Source organism: Bufo gargarizans, chromosome 4, assembly GCF_014858855.1.
Source record: "Bufo gargarizans isolate SCDJY-AF-19 chromosome 4, ASM1485885v1, whole genome shotgun sequence".
Classification (NCBI taxonomy): domain Eukaryota; kingdom Metazoa; phylum Chordata; class Amphibia; order Anura; family Bufonidae; genus Bufo; species Bufo gargarizans.
In genome coordinates, this window is record NC_058083.1 from 195,401,902 (window position 1) to 195,426,219 (window position 24,318).

Consider the following 24,318-nt stretch of genomic DNA (forward strand, 5'->3'; position numbering starts at 1 on the left):
CTTCCTCCCAGGCTAGTGACGTCATGTTTGTCATTGGTCATTTGGCCTGTTTGTGCTCTGTCCCAATGTAGTGGGTGGGCCTGTACAATGTACAGTGCTGTGCTTGTTATGCGTCTCTTTAAACACCTGATCAGCGGAAGGTGCTGGGAGTCAGTACCCCACCGATCAGATATTGATAACCTAAGGCTAGACCATCAATATTGTACACCCAGAAGACCCCTTTTAGTAACTTTTAGCAAAATATATACACATACTATCTCTGAGAAAGACACTCTTTTGCTGTAGGCTGGGTGCATGGCAGCCATGGACATGTTGAACCTGTGCACCTGGAGCTTTCCCTGTGCATACAAAATATGTGAACGGACCCTAACTCTCCATGCTGCTCTGTCCTCTTCTAGCAGGAACTTGCTAAGCATCACCAGTCTGGGGGTTGTCCTTATTAACTCTCCCGTCCTGTGCCAGAGGTATCACTGTCTGCTCCTTCCTGGTTCTAGTGGAAATACGGAGAATCCTCTGTATCTGAGAACTCTTCTGTGTTCTTAGGTTCAGCGCTCAAAGCTACACTCTTTCCAATGTTGGGTGCTACACAGCCCTTGCCCAATTATGTATAATTGTAGATATTCTTAATAAATCGGCCATTCCATCTGTCTTCATTTCTTATTTCTTTCAGGGTTTCATTCCAGTGCTGTAGATCAGCAAAACAACATCTCTAAAGAGTGTGTATCACTGCCTACGAATACGTCCATGCAGCCCACCAAAGACTTGTCTCCTCATGAACCCCTTTCTCCTGTGAGTGAAATGAGTATCAGCACTATGACCAGCCAGAGTGAAGAGACTGCCAGCCCAGAAGACCTGCCTAGTGAGGCAGATGATGGCCCAGAATATTTGGCAATAGGAAACATGAGCCGCAGAGCATCGACCCAGAGCAGCAGCAGTTCTAATCTCTTCTCCAGCTCCCAAAAAACGGACACTCCAGTTCCAACGACACCAGCGCTACCAAGTATCACTCTGCTCTCTGTCCCCCGCCGCTCCAGCTTTTCAGAGGGCCAAATAAGTAATGGATCCAGCCATATCAGAAAGAGCCACATGCGCTCACACTCTGATACTCATGTAGCCATTGGAAAAAATCAGGGTAAGTTTAGTGCTCATGACATTATTCTGTTTATATAGTGAGATGTTGGGACTTTAGGAGTACATGTACTATTATGTGAATGACCTGTTATATGGTGTAATGTATGTTCTTACTTTACCTCTGACTGCTGACACTAGGAGGTGAACGGAGTATCACTAGTATAATGGAGGATCCTGTAGCAGGTGCATCATCTATAATCATTTGTAAAGCAGAAGCACTGGTATAGATACAATGGCTATACTGAGAAAATGCAGTAGTCTGACATACACATGACCAGCATGTTACTGGTAATGGTGAAAGTAGCCAGAAAAACTTGTATTCTGAGATTGTGCCCCCACCCTGACATGAGCTGCTTGAATACTTTAATTTCTTAACAACATAGAACATGAACCTTTGCAAATTTCAAGTGAAAGTTTTGGAGCATTGGTAGCATGTAGGAATTGTAGCTCTCTGTAGTCTACAATAGGTTAATAACCTCCCCAACTTGTTCATCAGGGTTATCAGAAGTGACACTATCTCCTGGAAGCTTGGAGAGTTCTGTCCTCACCCCCAGCAAGAAGGGAGTTTTTAAAATGCATGTAAGGCCTCCTGCATACGACTGAGTCCTGTTTTAGCCATCCGCAAAATATAGATGCGGTCCGTGTGCATGTCCGCACTTTGCAGGCAAGTATAGGTCATGTTCTATCCTTTGCGAATGCGCAAAGCACACAGAATTCATCCATTATACACATGGACCTAATCCATTTTTTGCGGATTCGCAGTGTGCGGACAGCATCTGTGTTTTGCAGAGCCGCGGTTTGTGGACCGCAAAACGGACACAGTCATGTGCATGAGGCCAAAGAGGGAATTTTATTCACACATAACGCTATATAGACAAAACTTGCCCAGAACTGGTGCTTTACTTCAACACAGAAATGTGCCTAAATTGCGCTTCAGTAATTACTTAGAGTGTAACCACTGGCACCAGTGAAAAATGTGAACGTGCGGTTCCGCAATTCCGTTTCCGGGCAGCACATTGTGCTGCCCCATAGAAGTGAATGGGTCCGCAATTCTGCGGAACGAAATTGCGGACGTGTGAATGGGGCCTCACACTCCACAAAGTGAAACTTTCAACCCAAATACCCCTCTTTCATTCACAGCCCCACTTCTTTCCCTCTCGTTCTCTGTCTCTCTCTAGAATAACATCTATTTTAAAGGGTTAAAAGAGGGTTCTCAGAGTTTTTTTTTTTTTTTTTAAACGGACGATATTTAAGTAATATATATATATATATATATATATATATATATATATATATATATATATATATATATATATATACCCTCTGTACTAAACCCCCTCCATTCCAGTGCTGTGACTCTGTCGCCTCCCCCCCCGCCGTTAAAGCCACGACTCTGTGTTTTTAGCTGCAGCAATGACGAGTCTGTATACTGCATATGACCGCTGCTGCCAATGGAAGTAGTATAAGGCATGAGACTGCTGAGGCCAGTGATTGGTTGCAGTGGTCGAGTGCGATATACAGGCATGTCACAGCTGCAGTCAGGGAGGTCAGATCGGTGGTGCTGGAATGGTGGGGGTTCAGGACCGTTTTTTTTTTTTTTTTTTCTCTCTCCATGATTCTAGTAGATTCCCTGCCTTTAGATAAAATAATCTAGAATAATACCATTAATGCTATAAGCACATGTTCATCAAATGCCACTTATATGAATTTGACATGTGTTAAAGTACCGGTATTTTATCGACCGCCAGACTCTCGAGGCATTAGTCATAGTGGGGCTGATGGATCTGTATTGTAGGATGCACCAAAAATCGTTGCATTACAGAAAGCAATGTACAAACCATTCTGGACCAGTGCTTTTGCTTCTCTCATTACCCTTAGACATGTTGCATGTGTTATTCCATTCAGTTCTTCCCTTTTTCATGTATGTTCCCTGTTTGTTTTGTACTGTTGGATTTATCTCTACGTGTAATATTTAATTTTATTTGTATCAGATTTTAATTGGACTTTATTTGGGATTTATGTTTATGACATGATTTCTGAATTGACTTCTCATCGTCTTGTATAGTTTTCAGTTTTGTCGTTTGCATGTTTTTATATGAGGAGAGTTTTTGTAAGTAGGAAATGTGTTCTACAAGGCTGGTGCCTAACTCTGCGCTCTCACTCTAGAATCTCACGGAGATATTTCCAGAAGAGGCAATAATGCATTTAACGGAAGATCACATGCTCCCAACTCACTTTATGTGGATTATGGTAAGAACTTCTTGTTCTTTAAAACTAGCGTTTAAAGAGACTCTGTCCACATGATCAACCCTATTAAACCAGACATACTGCCTGGTAGGGCTCATAATTCAGATTAAAACTATACTTTCTTTTGTCTGTATGCTAAATGGCTGCAGAGATTTGCGTTGTTATTCATATGCCAATAAGCAAGTCTCTGCACACTCCCCCTCCCGTTGATTGACAGGGCTAGATATCAGCATACTGAGGGCAGAGCTGTGTCCTAGCATGTACATATCATATATACTATGTACTATAGCTTTACCACACTGAGATCTGCTCAGAAAGCTAATCTACATATTACTGCTTTATTCACAGGCAGAATATATGATTAGAAATACACCAGTAATGTGAGTTAGCTTAGCATAGAAAAAGCGTGTATTCTCTATATGAAAAGAGTATAACTTAGTGATAAGTGTACAGTTTTGTATGTAGTGATCCCAGGTTTGGAGAGAATTTTTTTTTATCTTCAGATATTTTTTTGCTTCCATATTTACCACATAATAAAAGTCTATATCCTTATCATATTGAGAATAATGTGTTTTTTTTTTTTTTTTTTTTTTTTTTATGCTTAAAGGGTTAATAAATATTGCTGGTTTCTTTATAATCGTATATTGTGCCTCTGAATAAGTCCTCTTTCACAGTAACGTGTGTGCTTCGTGGCCGTATTACGGACCACATTTGCGGATCCTCAATACACGGACGCCGTTCCGTGTGCATTCCGCATCACGGTTTCGGACGAATTCACTTGAATGGGTCCAGAGATGTGGAATGGTGCGGCATGGAAGCACTACGGAGTGCTTCGATGGGGTTTCGTCCTGTACCTCCATTCCGCAAAAAGATAGAACATGTTCTATCTTTTTGCAGTACGGGCGGATTGCGGACCCATTAAAGTGAATGGGTCTGCGATCCGCCGTGGCTGCCCCACGGTTGGTGTTCGTGCATTGCAACCCACAATTTTCAGGCCACAGCACGGCCACGGGGCGCGCACATTCGTGTGCAAGAGGCCTAAACCAGTAATAGGTTTTAGGTTTCTAATATAATAGATATAAAAGGTTTCAAATATATTGTAAGGCCTATTATTAGCCTTTTATTACAGGTTAAATGAGAGAGAAAAAAAATAACTGGAAAAAATGTTGAATACCGATACATCACTCCTGGGATATGAATTTAGGGTCTTTACATATAAGACGGCACTTATCACCAAGCTATAGCCTTTCTACATAGAGATGAATGGTTTTTCTGTGCTCAGAAAGCACATATATTACTGGTTTCATTATAATCCTATATTCTGCCTGTGAATAAAGCAGTAATATGTAGATTAGCTTTCTGAGCAGATCTCAGTGTGGTAAAGCTATAGTACATAGTATATATACAGTGGAGGAAATAATTATTTGACCCCTCACTGATTTTGTAAGTTTGTCCAATGACAAAGAAATGAAAAGTCTCAGAACAGTATCATTTCAATGGTAGGTTTATTGTAACAGTGGCAGATAGCACATCAAAAGGAAAATCGAAAAAATAACTTTAAATAAAAGATAGCAACTGATTTGCATTTCATTGAGTGAAATAAGTATTTGAACCCTCTAACAAAAAAAGACTTAATACTTGGTGGAAAAACCCTTGTTTGCAAGCACAGAGGTCAAACGTTTCTTGTAATTGATGACCAAGTTTGCGCACATTTTAGGAGGAATGTTGGTCCACTCCTCTTTGCAGATCATCTCTAAATCCCTAAGGTTTCGAGGCTGTCTCTGTGCAACTCTGAGCTTGAGCTCCCTCCATAGGTTTTCGATTGGATTAAGGTCCGGAGACTGACTAGGCCACTCCATGACCTTAATGTGCTTCTTCTTGAGCCACTCCTTTGTTGCCTTTGCTGTATGTTTTGGGTCATTGTCGTGCTGGAACACCCATCCACGACCCATTTTCAGTTTCCTGGCAGAGGGAAGGAGGTTGTCGCTCAGGATTTCACGATACATGGCTCCGTCCATTTTCCCGTTTATGCGAATAAGTTGTCCTGTGCCCTTAGCAGAAAAACACCCCCAAAGCAAAATGTTTCCACCCCCATGCTTGACGGTGGGGACGGTGTATTGGGGGTCATAGGCAGCATTTTTCTTCCTCCAAACACAGCGAGTTGAGTTAATGCCAAAGAGCTCTATTTTGGTCTCATCAGACCACAGCACCTTCTCCCAGTCACTCTCTGAATCATTCAGGTGTTCATTGGCAAACTTCAGACGGGCCTGCACATGTGCCTTCCTGAGCAGGGGGACCTTGCGAGCCCTGCAGGATTTTAATCCATTGCGGTGTAATGTGTTTCCAATGGTTTTCTTGGTGACTGTGGTCCCTGCTAATTTGAGGTCATTAACTAACTCCTCCCGTGTAGTTCTAGGATGCTTTTTCACCTTTCTCAGAACCATTGACACCCCACGAGGTGAGATCTTGCGTGGAGCCCCAGAGCGAGGTCGATTGATGGTCATTTTGTGCTCCTTCCATTTTCGAACAATCGCACCAACAGTTGTCACCTTCTCTCCCAGCTTCTTGCTAATGGTTTTGTAGCCCATTCCAGCCTTGTGCAGGTCTACAATTTTGTCTCTGACATCCTTGGACAGCTCTTTGGTCTTTCCCATGTTGGAGAGTTTGGAGTCTGCTTGATTGATTGATTCTGTGGACAGGTGTCTTTTATACAGGTGACTAGTTAAGACAGGTGTCCTTAATGAGGGTGACTAATTGAGTAGAAGTGTCTAACCACTCTGTGGGAGCCAGAACTCTTAATGGTTGGTAGGGGTTCAAATACTTATTTCACTCAATGAAATGCAAATCAGTTGCTATCTTTTATTTAAAGTTATTTTTTCGATTTTCCTTTTGATGTGCTATCTGCCACTGTTACAATAAACCTACCATTGAAATGATACTGTTCTGAGACTTTTCATTTCTTTGTCATTGGACAAACTTACAAAATCAGTGAGGGGTCAAATAATTATTTCCTCCACTGTATGTAATGTACATGCTAGGACACAGCTCTGTCCTCAGTATGCTGATGTCTAGCCCCGTCAATCAAGGGGAGGAGGGACTGTGCAGAGCACAGGGGGTGTTACATAGTAGTGCTCAAACTTGCTCATTTTCATATGAATAAAACCACAGGTACCTCTGCAGCTATTTTATCATACAGACAAAAGAGAGGTCTAGTTTTAATGAGCAAGATGATCCCCCACCTGGCAATATGTCTGGTTGAATAGGGTTGATCATGCTGACAGAGCCTTTTTAAAGGGAACCTGTCATCAACTTTATGCTGCCCTCACTGATGGCAGGATACAGTACTGAAAGACATGCTGATTTCAGCTTTGTGTTAATTATAGTCTGAAAGTAAGTTGTATGCAGAGAACCATTGTAATTATTGCAGTGCAGGACTTTAAAAGAGTCATGGATATTCATAATCTCCCGATTTCCCCAACCACCTGCTGATTGACAGGCTTCTCTCTAGTTTTCTCTTTAGGAGAGAACTGCTAATCGTCCGCAGTTGGGCAGGAAGAGCTGGAGCTCATGAATAACCATGACCATTATGCAGCCATGATTCTTCAAGGCTCGTGCTGCAATAATTACAATGCTGGTTTTCTGCAACATGTTACTTTTAATTCTTGAATGAGACACAACTGAATTCGGCATGTCTATCACTACTAATTTGCATTGACCATGTTCTACCTTTTCCACTTCTACACAACTAGCCTGTGTTTATGCGCAATCACATCAATGGTAGTCTGTCCAAATGCAGTTAAAGGGAACCCAATGTGCTTACTCAGACACCTAGTGAATGATTAGCTTGACAGCTTTGGGTTGAATAAGCTCTAGTGACTGCTTCACGACAGAGAACAAGAGTGAGACCAGATGTCCACACTCTCATGAAACACATATTTATCTAGTGGTATGGGAACAGATTTGTAAAATCTTTTATGGTGCACTATCAATACCTATAATCACTGCACTGGGTTTTCCAGTATTAAACATGGATAGACTATCAGTGGAGTAGGCCAGAAATTGTTGATTAGTAGGGTTCAACTCCTGGTACCTTCAGGATCAGAAGAAAGAAGGGTCATATTCCCATCTCACTATTTTGGCATGTCTGTCGGATATGCTACACATGTCAGATAGGTGCAGATCCCAGAAGTGAGTTCTGGGACGTTCACCGGGTCATTAGGGATGCTGTGATTCCAAGTATGTGGAGGCTGGAGGGGATTTTATTTTTGCAATTTTTTCCATTGAAAAACATTGTTTCAATGGAAAAAGGTTTATATTTTTCTTGGAGTTTTTTTTTATTTTTTATGAAATTTTACTTAAACTTTTGTTTTTACCACCTAGTCCTACAAGTGCACTTTGACAGATGTACTCCTGATCGCTTATACACTTATGTAGTACAATGGATTATACTGTCCGTGTAAGGAGAGCTGGCTGCACTTGTGCAGTTTGTTCTGCCTTAAAGGGAACCTGTCACCAGGATTTTTTGTATAGAGCTGAGGACATGGGTTGCTAGATGGCCGCTATCACATCCGCAATAGCCAGTCCCCATAGCTCTGTGTGCTTTTATCGTGTAAAAAAAACGATTTGATACATATGCAAATTAACCTGAGATGAGTCCTGTCCCTGACTCATCTCACGGACAGGACTCATCTCAGGTTAATTTGCATATGTATCAAATCGTTTTTTTTTTTTTTTTTTACAAAATAAAAGCACACAGAGCTATGGGGACTGGGAATTGCGGATGTGCTAGAGGCCATCTAGCAACCCATGTCGTCAGCTCTATACACAAAATCCTGGTGACAGGTTCCCTTTAACTGTTATGGGACTTCTGAAAATAGCCTTTAGGGGGTCCTGTTTTTGAGATGGGAGCGGGTCCCATTTCTTTCCCTCCCTTCTACACTAACAGCATACATTATTTTTTCTTCACACTATCCCATCAGTGAACATGTATTTAAAATCCTTCTTTCTATGTTTCGCAGACAGCTCCCAGTACTTGAACTCCACAGATGGGATATTTCGAAGGCCTTCAGAGGGACAGTCATTAATCAGTTATCTCTCTGAACAGGATTTCGGGAGCTGCGCTGACCTGGAGAAGGTATGGAGAAAATGTACTTGATCTTTTTGTTGATGTAGGATTTTTGCCATTGATTTGGACTAGAGTGTAAACGATCTCACCCAAGCTGTGCTCTTGGTACAGGAGAATGCTCACTTCAGCATTTCAGAGTCTCTGATAGCAGCTATTGAGCTTATGAAATGTAACATGATGAGCCGGCAGCTTCAGGAAGAGGAAGAAGACAGTGATCGGGAGATTCGGGAACTGAAACAGAAGATCTGTCTACGGCGACAACAGATCCGAACGAGGAAGACGCCTAGTAACGATGAACAGTCAAGCAGTAAGTAAAAGGTTCAGCAGAGGAAAGCTGTTCCAGATGATCTTAATCCAGCCTCCTGTGTTCTATGAACTGAACTTGGATCACCTTAGCTAACTAAGGCTGATTTACTAATTGTAGTTATAACAGTTTGCACAATTAATTATCATATTGGAGAAATCCCCTTCCCCTGTATTCCTTTTTGGGCCTTAGCAACCAAGCAATTTATTTTTTTATTTTTTTTCCATCGCCTTTCAAGAGCCGTAACTGTTTTATTTTTCCATCTGTGTATGAGAGCCTGTTATTTGCAGGACAAGTTGTATTATTATAATTATTATTATTATTATTTTTTTTATGGCACCATTACGGGGAACACATAGCTTTTATTAATTTTTTATGACTAGGATGAAGAAGAAAAAAACAAAAAAAAAAAACAGCATCATCATCATTGAGTTTTTAGGTCGTAAATTTTGCAACATTCACTTTGCAGCATAAATAACATAATGTATATACTCTCTGGGTCAGTATAATTATTGTGATACCAAATATATCTATATTTTTACTTGCTACTATTGCAAAATAAAGCGGCTTAAAAAAAAAAAAAGATTTTGCATTGCCGCATTCCAAGACCCATAACGTTTTTTTATTAATTTTTTTATTTTATTTTTTAGAGCTGTATGTGGGCTTGATATTTGCGGGATGACTTCATTGGTAATATTTTGGAGTACATAACAATATGTGATTTTTATTTTTTAATGGAGAATAAGAAAAAAAAAATGGTATTCTGCTTTTTTTATTTTTTTATAGATATATTTTTTCGTTATGGAAGTTGTGATTCCAAGTATGTGAAGGCTGGAGGGGTATTTTTTTTTTTTTTTTTTTACTTGGAGTTTTTTTTTAATGAAACTTTAACTTTTGGTTTTACTACCTAGTCCCACAAGGGGACTTTGACAGGTGAACTCCTGATCGCTTATATAATACCCTGTACTACTTATGTAGTACAGTGTATTATACTGTCAGTAGCATACCAGGCTGCGGCTCTGAAAGTATGGGTATACACTGCAGGCAAACGTAGGGGCTTTTTATTAGGTCCCTGGCTGCTATGCAAAAATGTCAGCACCCTGTGATCTCACTCAGGGTGTTGATGCCTGACAGAGGGAGCTCTTTTCCTTTAAACCCCTTAGATGCCATAGTCGCTATTGACTGCAGCATCTAGGGGGTTAAGCAGCCCAGATTTGCGCTTCTGTACATCCGGTTAAAGCATGAACCCAGCTGGCAGCACTTTAGGTTGCCGTAAAAAGGTGGCGGCCTACAATAAGGACCATTACCGACCGCCATAAAAACACGTGTCCGCGGTCACTAGGGGTTAAAGTAAATCTTTTCATGTATACTTTTGTAAGGAGAAATGTTGGACAATAAAAATAGAATATTTGCAAGATCAGAGAATAGATTTATCTGTGTCTGGCAGTACTTGCTTATCCTGCTCTGTATCAGACCAAGCTCAGATGCCGTGGCATTTTAATGGGACTGTCCTAATGATTATCTGTTACAGGCTTTGGTGTGACGACTGACAGCAGTTCCCAGATAAGTTCACATGACTCAACTCGTCTGTCTGATACTGGCTCTGTAGATGAGGGGGATCAGTATGAAATCAAAGGTACATCATTTTTTTTACCATATACAGCAGTATTTAAACAGCTCGCAGTATTACAGGGGGATGCAAGTGTCTCCGTGCCTGGAGAATAACTCCTGTGTATGAAGACTTTTAATAACTGTATGGATGTTTTATTAAAAATGTAGATTAAGATCTCCAGCTTCTTTTCCATCCCCCGCAGAGTAGACATTTGCAATCTGTGCCATATGGAGCTTGCCGTAGACCTTTCACCCAGTGATTCTACATATCCTGCTGACTGCTTCTGTTCTACTGTTCACTTCATGTATACTTTGTCATTAACATAACACCGTAGTTACTATTTAGCCCATCATTTTCTAATTTACGGGGGGACCAGTCAGGAGCTTTACCCTGCCCACACCATGGACATGAGATTTCACCAGGCTCCCTGGTTACAGACAACTATCTTATTACTCTGGAACGCCTGTCACTTCTTCTGACATGTCCGTTGCCCGCAGGGACCCCACCCCAACTAGTAATTTATTCATAGCAGGAATAATAAGGGAGCCGCACATCATAAGAATAGATACTCCAGAATGTTTATTACTAGGGGGGTGCAAGTAGTTACTAAAACAGACATGTCGGGAGAGGTGACAGGTCCACTTTAAGAACAAGCGGTAAGTGCCATTCCTCGGTAGAGTGTGTCGAACATCTGATGTCTGAAGGGAGTCTGCACACCCCCATACACTTTAGATGGTTGGAACCTTTAATGTGTTTGGGCACCTTTAGTCACATGTACAGTATAACTGAATATCACTGGGTGAGGCAACCTTGTACAGGTGACCAGTTACTAATGGTGTGGTGAATTGCTTGTACCAGAATGTCTTACACAGCGCGACCAGAGAGTAAACTTTTGCGGGATTGGGTATTTCTTTTTCAACCTTTTTTTTAAAACTCATTTTATTGGCTGTGATAGTATTACAAATAGCATTGTGTACATAATACAATACAAGTGTACATAATATACTTAAAGGGGGTGTCTCACTTCAGCAAATGGCATTTATCATGTAGAAAACGTTAATACAAGCCGCTTACTAATGTATTGTGATTGTCTATATTGCGTCCTATTGCTGGCTGGATTAATTTTTCCATCACGTTATACACTGTTCGTTTCCATGGTTATGACCACCCTGCAATCCAGCAGTGGTGGTCATGCTTGCACACTATAGGAAAAAGTGCAAGACTGTGCACTCTGGCAGAGAGCCCAGTGCTTGTTCCTATACTGTGCAAGCACGGCCACCGCTGCTGTATTGCTGGGTGGTTGTAACTAGGGCTATAACAATTACTCGATTGAATCAAGTAATTCAACACAAAAAAATCCTTGATGCTAATTTTTTGCATCGAAGATTCGTTTGTGTCACGTGACCACAGAGCGGGAGTGAAGTGCTTGCTATTGCTCCCGCTCCGTGGTCTCCTGCTGGCCCGCAATATTAACCTTTCCAGCAGGGGGGCAGACCTGCTGGCACAAATGGAGGGGGGAAGGGGGGGGGGGGGGGGAAGAACTGCTGGCACAAAGGGGGGGGGGGGAGATCTGCTGGCACAAGAGGGGGGGGGAGATCTGCTGGCACAAGAGGGGGGGGAGATCTGCTGGCACAAGAGGGGGGGAGATCTGCTGGCACAAGAGGGGGGGGGGATCTGCTGGCACAAGAGGGGGGGGATCTGCTGGCACAAGAGGGGGGGGAGATCTGCTGGCACAAGAGGGGGGCAGACCTGCTGGCACAAGAGGGGGGCAGACCTGCTGGCACAAGAGGGGGGCAGACCTGCTGGCACAAATGAAGGGGGGGGGAGATCTGCTGGCACAAGAGGGGGGGGGAGATCTGCTGGCACAAGAGGGGGGGGGAGATCTGCTGGCACAAGAGGGGGGGGAGATCTGCTGGCACAAGGGGGGGGGAGATCTGCTGGCACAAGAGGGGGGGGGGAGATCTGCTGGCACAAGAGGGGGGGGGAGATCTGCTGGCACAAGAGGGGGGGGGGGAGATCTGCTGGCATAAGAGGGGGGGAGATCTGCTGGCACAAGAGGGGGGGAGATCTGCTGGCACAAGAGGGGGGGAGATCTGCTGGCACAAGGGGGGGGGGAGATCTGCTGGCACAAGAGGGGGGGGGGAGATCTGCTGGCACAAGAGGGGGGGGGAGATCTGCTGGCACAAGAGGGGGGGGGAGATCTGCTGGCACAAGAGGGGGGGGGGAGATCTGCTGGCACAAGAGGGGGGCAGACCTGCTGGCACAAGAGGGGGGCAGACCTGCTGGCACAAGAGGGGGGCAGACCTGCTGGCACAAGAGGGGGGCAGACCTGCTGGCACAAGAGGGGGGCAGACCTGCTGGCACAAGAGGGGGGCAGACCTGCTGGCACAAGAGGGGGGCAGACCTGCTGGCACAAGAGGGGGGCAGACCTGCTGGCACAAGAGGGGGGCAGACCTGCTGGCACAAGAGGGGGGCAGACCTGCTGGCACAAGAGGGGGGCAGACCTGCTGGCACAAGAGGGGGGGGGGGAGATCTGCTGGCACAAATGAAGGGGGGGGGGGAGATCTGCTGGCACAAAAGAAGGGGGGGGGGAGATCTGCTGGCACAAGAAGGGGGGGGGGAGATCTGCTGGCACAAGAGGGGGGGGGGGGAGATCTGCTGGCACAAGAGGGGGGGGGAGATCTGCTGGCACAAGAGGGGGGGGGAGATCTGCTGGCACAAGAGGGGGGGGGAGATCTGCTGGCACAAGAGGGGGGGGGAGATCTGCTGGCACAAGAGGGGGGGGAGATCTGCTGGCACAAGGGGGGGCGGGGGGGGATCTGCTGGCACGTGTCATGGAAAAATGAATCCAGCCAGCAAAGGAAGCAATATAGACAGTCACAGTACATCAGTAAGTGCCTTGTATTAGCTTTTTCTATATTATAGAAGTGTACACTTTGTCAAGATTTAAGTGGAACATAGTTTGAAAAAAAAAGACACCGGTCCATCTACCTGTAACTGTAAAGAACCTTTTCCTATGCAGATAAAGTCTAAATCACCATTTTCCACATGTAAAGAATGTCCCTTCCTTGTCCTGTAATACATCTTGTGCTAGTTCTTTGTACTGATCACATGTAAATCGGATTGCCTCTAAGGTGCACTTTTTCCTAGCTGAGTAAGCTTGATTTTTCTACCTCTCGGTGTAAGGGATCCTGCACACGACTGTAGTTTTTGGTCCACATTTTTTACAGATTGGGTAACATAGTATATAAGGCCGAAAAAAGACATCTGTCCATCCAGTTCGGCCTTAATACTGCAAGTTGATCCAGAGGAAGGCAAAAAAGAACTTAATTTCAGTGGGGCCGCAAAAGATGCCTAAAGCACACCGTGTTGGATTTCTCGCGACTTTATTCATGTCTGTGGTATCGCCACTACTAAGAGATCCTGGCCGCGACAGCTGTCACGCAACCGGTGTGGCCGTGTAGCCCTAACTTTAGTGAAGCTGTAGAGTATATACTACAAAATCTTGTACTTGTACAGTATATCCTTCTCCTTCCTGCCTTGTGTATGGATTTTACCAAGTGATTGGTACAGGAGGCTGGGGAGGAGGATACAAGTCTGATAAGTGGAGAAAGAGGCATTTTTCTCTAATAAGATATAGTTCCATATCGTCGCTTGTACTATTGATTTATGAAAGGATTGTATAAGGAGGTGCTTTACAGTTCCCTTTGCCATAGCAGATACATTTTAGTAAGTACTTCTGACCAAGGACTTGGCATCAACAAAAATAAGAAGGAAGAACATTGCACATTTCATTCTTGTAATCTTCCTGTGCTCTGCTGTAACTCGCTGCTGTATTACACAGATGGTAAGGATGGGCCTGATTGTAATGACTAGGAATGGACATGCTCTCAGGTAGTATGACTGTTGTGGCAGGGTACTGAGGGATCACTGACAGTGCTGTCCCCTCCTCTCTCGCCTGTTTTACCTTGTTAGCACTATTGGCACTTTGCACGCGTGTTGTTAAAAACTACTTTGTCCAGGATGATATAAGATCGCTGTACTTCTAACCACTGTGTGCCTGTACTCTTGGGTCTCTTTCACATATCCATTTTTCACCGTCATTTTCTGTGGACAGCACATGTACCCGTTGTCTATTCACATATCAATATTTTTTTTTTACGGACCGCGGGTCAGTGAAAAAAATCACGGAGACCTGCACTACTTGTCCGTGATGTGGACCCAATATTAGGGAGCATTCACACGAATGTGTTGGTTTTGCGGTCCGCAAATCATTGTTCCGTATGTCTTCAGTTATCTTTCCATTTTTGTTCCGTAAGTCCGTATAATACTGACGTGGTGCTTCCGTGTGTCATCTGTTTTTCACGGTTTTAACTGAATGATGACATACGGATGCATTTCCGTGTGCTATCCGTTTTTTACGGACCCATTGACTTTCTATGGGGCCACGGACCGCAATTTGCGGCCAAGTATAGGACATGTTCTAAAATAAAAGGAACGGACAGCACACGGATGACAATGAAAGGCATTCCGCAATTTTTGCGGACCCATAGAAATGAATGGGTCTGTGTATTGTCCGCAAAAATTGCGGAACGGACGCGGAAGAAAAACACGGTCGTGTGAATGCTCCCTTATAGTTTATGGTCTGTGAAAAAACACAAACACAACACAGATGGCATCCGTGTTGCGTCAGTATTAGGTCCGTTTTTTGCTGACCACTGATAGGAGATACTTTGGAAATTAACTTTCAGCTGAACATTGTCCGTGGAATGTGGATGACACATAGGACAGAAAACGGAACACGAACCACGCACGGACATCTTCACTGATGAAACAAGTACTGATTTTTTTTTTTTTTTTCACGTACGTCAAATGGAAATGTGAATTGGGCCTTATTTTTGCTGTGACTGAGTTTATGATTATGGATTTTGGGGGAGACTTATCAAAACTTTTGCAAGGGAAAACTGGCTTAGTTGCCAATAGCAAATCAGTCAGATTCCTCCTTTCATTTTCCATTTTGATTTATTATGTACGGCCGTTCTGCGGGTTAATAAGGATGTTAACCAATTGCTTTTTATGCTTTTATTTAGATGCAGACGTCAAGAAATCCTCAAACTGTCAGTCTGTGCAGAGCTCGGAGTCCATGTAAGTGTACATGATGCTTTACAAATGGTTAGGGTGGGTTCACATCACATTTTATGCCTCTGTTTGACGTATAAAAAAAGGATACAAAAACGCAGCACGCCACATTCTTGTATCCTGCAGAGTACGGTAAAAAAAACTAAAAAACGTATCCTTTATGTGCTTCGTTCTCTCCTTCTTTTCCTCTCAGATCATACTCCTTCCTTCACTCTAACTCCGCTGAAGCCGTTGCCATGGGCCTGCTGAAACAGTTTGAGGGCATGCAGTTACCTGCGGCCTCTGAGCTGGAGTGGCTGGTTCCAGAACACGATGCTCCTCAGAAGGTATGGATGAAATAAGTGTAGAATACAAATCTCAGGGAGGTGCTTTACGCACTACAACCGTCAAGTACAACACCAAGGATAAAAGCCATTGAAACCATAGTCTTTTAAGTTGGATAGTGTTATGCACATAAGACCGCAAACTAGAAGGGCCATAGATGTGTGTTCACATGTTGTGGTATATTTATTTTTCGGCTTTGCACCAGTCAAACATATCCGTAGTCCCTCATTGATCCAAAGAGTCCAAAAGATTAATTTCCATTGGGATCTTTTCTACAATTTTTTTTTTTTTTTTTTTTTTTTTTTTTTTTAGGGCAGCGCAAACAGCCAAAAAGTGACAGAAGAGTTTTAAACTTTAGGGGCTATGGGCAACCTATACTTTGGTATACATCAGAGCCTTCTGTTGGGAATACTCTTGATGTATACGTCGGTTGGAGGGTCATACATAATGTGCCTGGAGCCTAACACTTGCTTTATTACTAGCTGCTTCTTATGTTTTTGTGGTCCATTGTTTCAGCTCTTGCCAATCCCAGATTCCATGCCAATTTCACCAGATGATGGAGAACATGCTGATATATACAAGCTGCGTATTCGTGTTCGCGGGAACTTGGAGTGGGCACCTCCACGACCGCAGATCATCTTCAATATCCACACCGCTCCCACGTATGTCATGAGATTGTAGCTGTATGGGGAGTGAGAGGGGCTGTGTGCAGTAGCTCATGTCTGCTGGTTTATTTCACCAGGAGAAAAGTGACCGTCACAAAGCAGAATTACAGATGTGCCGGTTGTGGCATTAGAATTGAGCCTGGTAAGTGGCATACAATAGACCATATTCTTCTTAGGTTAGGTTGTGTGCTCAGCCTGGGTAAACGACACCTCCTTGCAGAAATACCTAAGCAACATGTTTTTTACTAGCTCCTATTACATTTAGGTATCCTAGTGCCTAATTTAAACATCTCTGTTCTTCTCAATAGATTACATTAAAAGGCTCCGGTACTGTGAGTACCTGGGTAAGTATTTTTGCCAGTGTTGCCACGAGAATGCCCAGTCTGTTATCCCAGGCAGAATTTTACGGAAATGGGACTTCAGCAAATATTATGTCAGTAACTTCTCCAAGGACCTCCTTACCAAGATCTGGAGTGACCCGCTGTTTAATGTGGATGATATCAATAATGCAATGTACAGGAAGGTGAAGGCTCTGGAACAAGTTCGGGTAGGTGTCAGTAAGCTGGAGTTTTCCATATGTATAAAGCGGTTGTCCAGCCTTTTTAAGTGGTAGCCTATCCTCTAGATAGGCCATCAGTAGCTGATTTGTGGGGGGTCCAGCATACTATATCTCAGCCTTGTAATGGACTGCGCTCGTCACTGCACTTGACTTCAATGGGAACAGCGCCTGCACAGACGAGTGCTATCCACTTCGATGTTGACAGTACAGGATAGTTCTAGTGCCGAATTACGGCGACAGCTATACAGAACATCCGATTGGCAAGGGTACAGGGTGCCGGACCCATGCAGTTCAGCTAGTGATACCCTATCTTGAGGATAGGCCACTACAAAGGCAGGACATCTCTTTTAATCAGGTTATTCATTGGTTATGTTAACAGCTATTACGAATCCAACTGGTACACCTGAAGAACATGTTTAAAACCTGCCGACTGGCCAAAGGGTGAGTCCTCATTCTTTAAGGAGGGAATTTATGCCTCTAGTAGTAAAAGCTGTGAAGTACAGATGTGCCCACCTTTGCCTTTAATTTGGTTAAAGACTCTTAATTTCCCATGAGGTTTTCCAACACAATATTACGACATGCTAGCAAAGCCCTTGACAGTCTACAATTCACAACCCAAACCCTGGGTGGCCACTCATGTAGCAAAGACATCCGGTCATATTTTTCCAAACAAAGCTGGTCCTGTCGTGCCACACATTTGGGGATATACAGTATATTGAGCCAGAAAGTAAGGTAAGGAAACAAGCTAATCTTTTTCTGCCTCTTCCTTTCATCACAGTATACTGGAACTGTATGACAGTGTCCCGGGACATCTGACTGAAGACCTGCACCTCTTCTCCTTGAATGACCTTACGGCCATAAAGAAGGGGGAACTGGTGCCACACCTGAAGGAGTTAGTGAGACTTGGAACCTTACACGTGGATAAATGCATGGTAAACGTTTATGACGTATAGGGCAGCCAAATCTGTGCCGCGTTGTTCTCTGGAAGTCTGCATAGCTCCTTATACATAACGCGTCTTGATGTGGTTTCTGTACAGAAGCTGCCACAGGTTAGCTGCACGTGGATTAGCCGTAGCAGTAGTAGATGCAAATCGGAGGATCCATGACAAATTCATGGCAGAATTTTCTAGCATGTATTTTGTCCATGTGAACGTGCCCTTAGCATAATCTTAAAGGGGTTGTCTCACTTCAGCAATGCATTTATCATGTAGAGAAAGTTAAAGGGGTATTCCCATCACAATGATCACTGTTAAATCTGTTAATGATTTGACAGTGATCATTTTTGTAAATACATTTAATTACCCAATTCCCACCCTTTTTGAGAAAATAAGTCCCCTCTTACCTGATCGTTGTCTTTCATCTCCAATGGTTACGGCCACCTCTTCTGTCGAATCCCGCCGGGCCGCGCTTGCGCAGAAGACTGAAGATTTTCTCCCGGCCGGGCCGCGCAATGTCCTAAGCGCGCACGCTGCTGTGCATGCGCCATGATGACTTCTTCCTGGCCAGTATAGTACAGAGCCGCGAACACGCATGCCGGGAGATTGCGCGTTCAGGACATTGCCCGGCCGGGAGAAAATCTTCAGTCTTCTGCGCAAGCGCGGCTCATCCAGGAAGTGAATGTCGCGCTCAATGAAGGTAAGTATGAAAAGTGAAGATGGGAATACCCCTTTAATACAAGGCACTTACTAATGTATTGTGATTGTCCGTATTGCTTCCTTGCTGGCTGCTTGACCACTTGACCATGTCGGGTATAGGGAGTTTGGGGGAGCGATTGGGAGAATGGGTGGATTAATACTTGCAACCATTGGTGAAATGTATTCCAAGTTATTTGCGGGACACAAAGCACGTTCTGGATATTGTAAGTAGAATAGAATGGAGGGAGGCTTCAGGTGGGCCACATGTGATGTGGTGGCACTTAACCCTTCCATTCCAAACCATTTGGACTTGCTTAGCTTGAAAAGACATCTGGACATATATAGTAAATACAGTCCAGCTCTCAAAGAGTTTCTCTATATGTCTGTGGAGTTCCTGCTCGGTCACAATTACTTCTCCTTCAATGAGAATTTTTATTTGCAGATGAGGGGAGCCTCCATGGGTGCAAAGTTCTCCCCCTCGTTCGCAAATATATACATGTCCCATTGGGAGGAGTGTCATCTCATGACTGAGGATAAACATATTCATGTCCTTGATCGTGTGGTATGGGAGGTTCATAGATGACATTGTGATGATCTGGAACTCCAGAGACCAGAGTTTTTTTTTCTCGCCCATTTTCCTTGGGGGACACAGACCTTGGGTATAGCTCAGCTCCCTAGGAGGCGTGACACTAAGTAAAACTGTTAAGCCCCTCCTCCATCAGCTATACCCTCAGCCTGGAGATAGAGGCTACCAGTTTTAGCTTAGTGTCCAAGGAGGCCAGACACTCCCTGCTACTGCAGGGCTGTTTTCTCCTTGTTATTTTTACTTTTTCTTCTAATTTTGTTATTTTATTTTTTCCTAGGGATACCAGAGACGCATTAGACCTCTCTGCTCTCCCGGGGTTGAGCTGCGCCAGTGCCAACTTATCTGCACTGCTGCCTCCCCCACAGAAGCAATAGGAGGATCTGGGCAGCAATGGCTCCCCTACATCCCGCCAGCTAGGGGGTCGCCCGCACGCCAAGCCCCTCTTCCAGCTTCCTGCCACTGCGGTGCCAGTGGCTGAAGGGGCGACCCTGCTGGAAAGGACTGAGGGTGAAGACGTCGGACGGTGAGATGGCTATTCCAGCCCATACCCCGTCCCTATCTGCAGCATCTACCCCTCTGGGTAAGGGGGGCACCCGTGGTCGCTCATTCTGAGCGCTCATCTGCAGGACAATGCAGCACAGCAGCATCCTCAGCACCCCCACGCCGTTCCCCCCCACGCTGCTATCTTTCTCCCCCCCCCTCATTCGGGGCTGACTCCATTTTTTCTCTTCTCTCTCTCCCCCTTCCCGCCGAGACCGGGGGGCGGGGCTTAGCGGTCCCGGCAGGGGGCGGGGCTTACGCGCGCGTCATTTTGGGGGCGGAGCTACGTTCTCCTTCACAGGAGACATTTCAAGCGCTGGAGGGGGCGGAGCTTGTTCCCCGCGCTTTCTGCTGAGGTTTCCCGCGCTTCCTCACTCCTGACAGGAAGCTGGGACACGGTGGGGGACTCTAACCTCCTGTGTACATCGCTCGGCTTCTGTGGGCGCTCTCTGCTGCTCTCTGCTGCTCACTGCTGTTCATTGCTTCTCTGCTGCTGCTGATCTGGGCCATCTCCTGACTTTCTTCTGAGGCACTGGTAGGACAGTTAACCCTCTCCTAACCCTCCTGGTCATAGCTGCTATAACCCTTTGTGGTCTCTATATTAGAGTACAACCACACTTCAGCATGTCAGATCCCACAGGTGCCCCCAAACCCTGGTACCATGCCTGTACCGCCTGTAAGGAACTTTTTCCGCGTGGGCAGTCTGAGCCGCATTGCCTTGCATGTCAGGCCCCGGTGCAGGGCCCGCTTCCCGCTGCGCCCCCCGGTGCCTCTGAACCCCCTGACTGGGCTAGGTCTCTGTCTCAGGCGGTGGAAAGCCTTACACACGTAGTGGGCCGTCTCGTGGATAGACCGCCTCTCCCGCAGGCTGCCACAATCCCTGTCGCACCCGCTGGGACTACCGTTTCTGCCGCCCCCACTGGTTCCCTGCCTCCCAGCGAATCTTCCAGGGCCCGGCATACTCAGAAACGTTCAAGGGTTGAGCGCACATCTTCTCCAGATGCTTCGCTCTCTCCGCCATGCGTGCGAGCTCAGTCAAGTCTATCCTCTCAAAGGGATACGCTTTCTGAGGGAGAACTGGCGGATTCGGAGGTGGACATGGACTCAGAGCTTCCGTCCAAATTGGCGTCCGCGGTGGGGCATCTTGTCACTAGCATCCGTGATACCTTTCAGCTACACGATGACCCCCCCAGCTCTGAACAGGCCGGCGTGTCCTTTCTCCGCCCCAAACAGGCCTCCAAGGTTTTTCCCATACACGCTGATTTTTCTTCTGTGGTATCCAAGGCTTGGACTCGGCCTAACGTCCGCTTTATTACACCCAAAAAGCTGGACATTTGTTATCCCTTTCCAGCGGATTCTGTGACCACGTGGACATCCCCGCCTAAGGTTGATCCTCCCGTGGCTCGCCTGTCCAAAAGCACTACTATTCCTGTACAGGACGGATCTTCCCTCCAGTCTGTTGAGGACCGTCGTACGGAATCCCTCTCCAAGGCCATATTTACTGCCTCTGGTTCGGCCCTTAGACCGGTCTTTGCCTCCGCCTGGGTTGGCAAAGCGGTCTCTGAATGGGGTTTGCAACTGGAACGGGAGTTAGGGTCGGTCGTCCCTGTTCAGGACCTCCGTTCCTTAGCCCAACTAATTGTTCAGGCCGGAAAATTCGTCTGTGAGGCCTCCCTTGATGCGGGTGCCCTCATTGCCCGTTCCTCTGCCCTGGCAGTTTCTGTCAGGAGGGAACTCTGGCTGAAGGTTTGGGCGGCGGACGCCGCTTCCAAACGCTCTTTGGCCGGCCTACCATTCACGGGTTCCCGCCTGTTCGGAACCCGTCTGGACGAACTTATATCAGAGGCCACGGGTGGGAAGAGTACTCACCTCCCCCAGTCCAGGCCAATGGGCGCCCCCCGTGGTCGCGCTGGTTCGTCCCGTTTTCGGTCCTTTCGCAAGCCCACCGGGTCTAGACCCGCGGCCAGTTCTTCTTCCTCTGGCCCAGCCCAGGATAGACGCAAGAAGCCGTTTTTTCGGACGCAACCTACCTGGCGCAAGTCCCAGCCTGCACGGGCTCCCACAGGCCAGCAGACCTCTGCCTGAAGGTGCGCCCCCACCCACCCGGGTGGGGGGCCGCCTTCTCCTATTCAGGAACGTATGGCGGGCCCACATCTCAGACGCATGGGCGCTCGAGATTGTATCTTGCGGATACAAAATCGAATTTGCGTCCATTCCGCCAGACCGTTTCTTCCGATCCCGTCCTCCGCGAGATCCCGTACGAGTGGCCGCCTTCTTCGCGGCCATTCACTCTCTAATGGACAAGGGTGTCGTCGCCCCCGTGCCTCCGACGGAAAGGTTCAGGGGGTTCTACTCGAACCTCTTTGTGGTTCCCAAGAAGGAAGGCTCAGTGCGTCCGATCTTGGACCTAAAACGCCTGAACCGTTTTCTCCGACTGCAGAGATTCCGGATGGAGTCTCTCAGGTCCGCAGTGGCCTCCCTGGAAAGAGGGGATTTCATGGCCTCAATCGACATTCAGGATGCATACCTCCACGTTCCGGTTGCTCCATGTCATCACCGCTTCCTGCGCTTCGCGGTGGGGGACGATCACTTCCAATTCGTCGCCCTTCCCTTTGGTCTGGCGACGGCTCCTCGAGTGTTCACCAAGGTCCTGGCCCCTGTCTTGGCCCTTCTACGTTCAAGAAGTGTTTTTCTTCTCCCATACTTGGACGACATCCTGGTCAAGGCACCCTCCTTCTCTCAGACATCCCGCAGTGTGGAACTCACTCTGGAGACCCTGACGCGGTTCGGTTGGATTATCAACCACCCCAAATCTTCCCTTACCCCCTCCAGACGGCTGATCTTCCTGGGGATGCTCCTGGATACAGAGTTGGCGGAGGTCCGCCTTCCGTCGGACAAGCGTCTGGCCCTTCGCGGGTCGGTTCGCAGTCTCCTCCGTCATCACCGCCCTTCCCTCAGATCCAGCATGCGGTTGTTGGGAAAGATGGTTGCCTGTTTCGAAGCGGTGCCGTTCGCACAATTCCGATCCCGCACCTTTCAGAGGGCAATTCTGTCGGCCTGGGACAAATCACCGAGGAGTCTGGACAGGACCTTTCTTCTGCCTCCCCTGGCTCGGGCTTCCCTCGGCTGGTGGTTGCATATCCCTCTAAGGGGGAAGTCCTTCCTTCCACTGAACTGGCTGGTGATTACCACAGATGCCAGCTTACGGGGGTGGGGGGGGGTTTCCCTCCCCGGTCCGTCCAGGGCGTTTGGTCTCTATCGGAGTCCAGACTTCCAATCAATATTCTGGAACTGAGGGCGATTCTTCTGTCCCTCAGACACTGGACCCATCTGCTGAGGGGCCACCCTGTTCGGATCCAATCGGACAATGCCACGGCTGTGGCATACATAAACCATCAGGGAGGCAGCGCTGCAGCGATGCAAGAGGTGACCCTCATTCTCCTCTGGGCGGAGACGCACGTGCCGGCCTTATCTGCGATTTACATCCCGGGGGTGGACAACTGGGCGGCGGATTTCCTCAGCCGGTCCACCATCGACCCGGGAGAATGGTCCCTGCACCCAGAGGTGTTCGAAGCCCTTTGTCTTCGCTGGGGTCGCCCCGACGTGGACCTCATGGCCTCCAAATTCAACCACAAGGTCCCCCTATACCTGGCCAGGGCACGGGACCCGAAGGCATACGGCGCCGACGCGCTCGTCCTTCCGTGGCGCGAATTCTCCCTTCTGTACGTCTTTCCTCCTTTTCCCCTCCTGCCACGGGTTCTTCGGAGGATCGCGGCAGAGGGCGTCCCCGCGATTCTAATCGCCCCGGATTGGCCCCGCCGGTCTTGGTACGCCGACCTAATGTTGCTGTTGGCAGACGCACCGTGGCCACTGCCCTCCAGGGAAGACCTTCTCTCTCAGGGACCGATCTTCCACGAGCATTTAGGCTCGCTACGTTTGACGGCGTGGCTATTGAGACCGCCGTCTTAACGCGACGGGGTTTCTCCGCGGACGTAGTCCGCACCATGATCCGGGCTCGTAAGCCCGTATCCTCTAGGATCTACTATCGGGTTTGGAGGTCCTATCTGGGGTTCTGTGAGTCCCGGAGCATCCCACCTCTCCGGTTTTCTCTTCCCACAATCCTGTCCTTCCTCCAGTCGGGTCTGGACCTGGGGCTGTGCCTCAGTTCTCTGAAGGGTCAGATTTCGGCGCTGTCTATTCTTCTCCAGCGTCCCCTGGCCCCTCTAGGGCCAATTAAGACCTTCTTACAAGGGGTGGCTCACTCTGTTCCGCCGTACCGCCCTCCAGTTCCTTCCTGGGACCTGAATGTGGTGCAAGGTCATCTTTCTTGTGGCCGTCACGTCTCTCCGACGGGTGTCGGAGTTAGCGGCTCTTTCTTGCTTCGAACCTTTCCTGATCTTCCACCAGGATAAGGTTGTGCTTCGGCCTGTCCCCCGACTTTCCTGCCAAAGG

At 46.8% G+C, this 24,318-nt stretch overlaps 1 protein-coding gene across 2 annotated transcripts in view; it reads left to right on the top strand.

Annotated features, from left to right (window-relative positions):
- Positions 1-24,318, top strand: part of RUBCN (rubicon autophagy regulator) — a 49,872-nt gene that overhangs the window by 19,198 nt on the left and 6,356 nt on the right. For both annotated transcript variants that reach the window (XM_044290188.1, XM_044290189.1), the window contains exons 7-18: positions 671-1,132; positions 3,298-3,381; positions 8,397-8,512; positions 8,615-8,810; positions 10,339-10,443; positions 15,510-15,564; positions 15,752-15,884; positions 16,399-16,544; positions 16,625-16,689; positions 16,856-17,094; positions 17,486-17,547; positions 17,885-18,038. In XM_044290188.1, the coding sequence (XP_044146123.1) occupies positions 671-1,132; positions 3,298-3,381; positions 8,397-8,512; positions 8,615-8,810; positions 10,339-10,443; positions 15,510-15,564; positions 15,752-15,884; positions 16,399-16,544; positions 16,625-16,689; positions 16,856-17,094; positions 17,486-17,547; positions 17,885-18,038 (1,817 nt within the window). The remainder of the gene's footprint in view (positions 1-670; positions 1,133-3,297; positions 3,382-8,396; positions 8,513-8,614; positions 8,811-10,338; positions 10,444-15,509; positions 15,565-15,751; positions 15,885-16,398; positions 16,545-16,624; positions 16,690-16,855; positions 17,095-17,485; positions 17,548-17,884; positions 18,039-24,318) is intronic.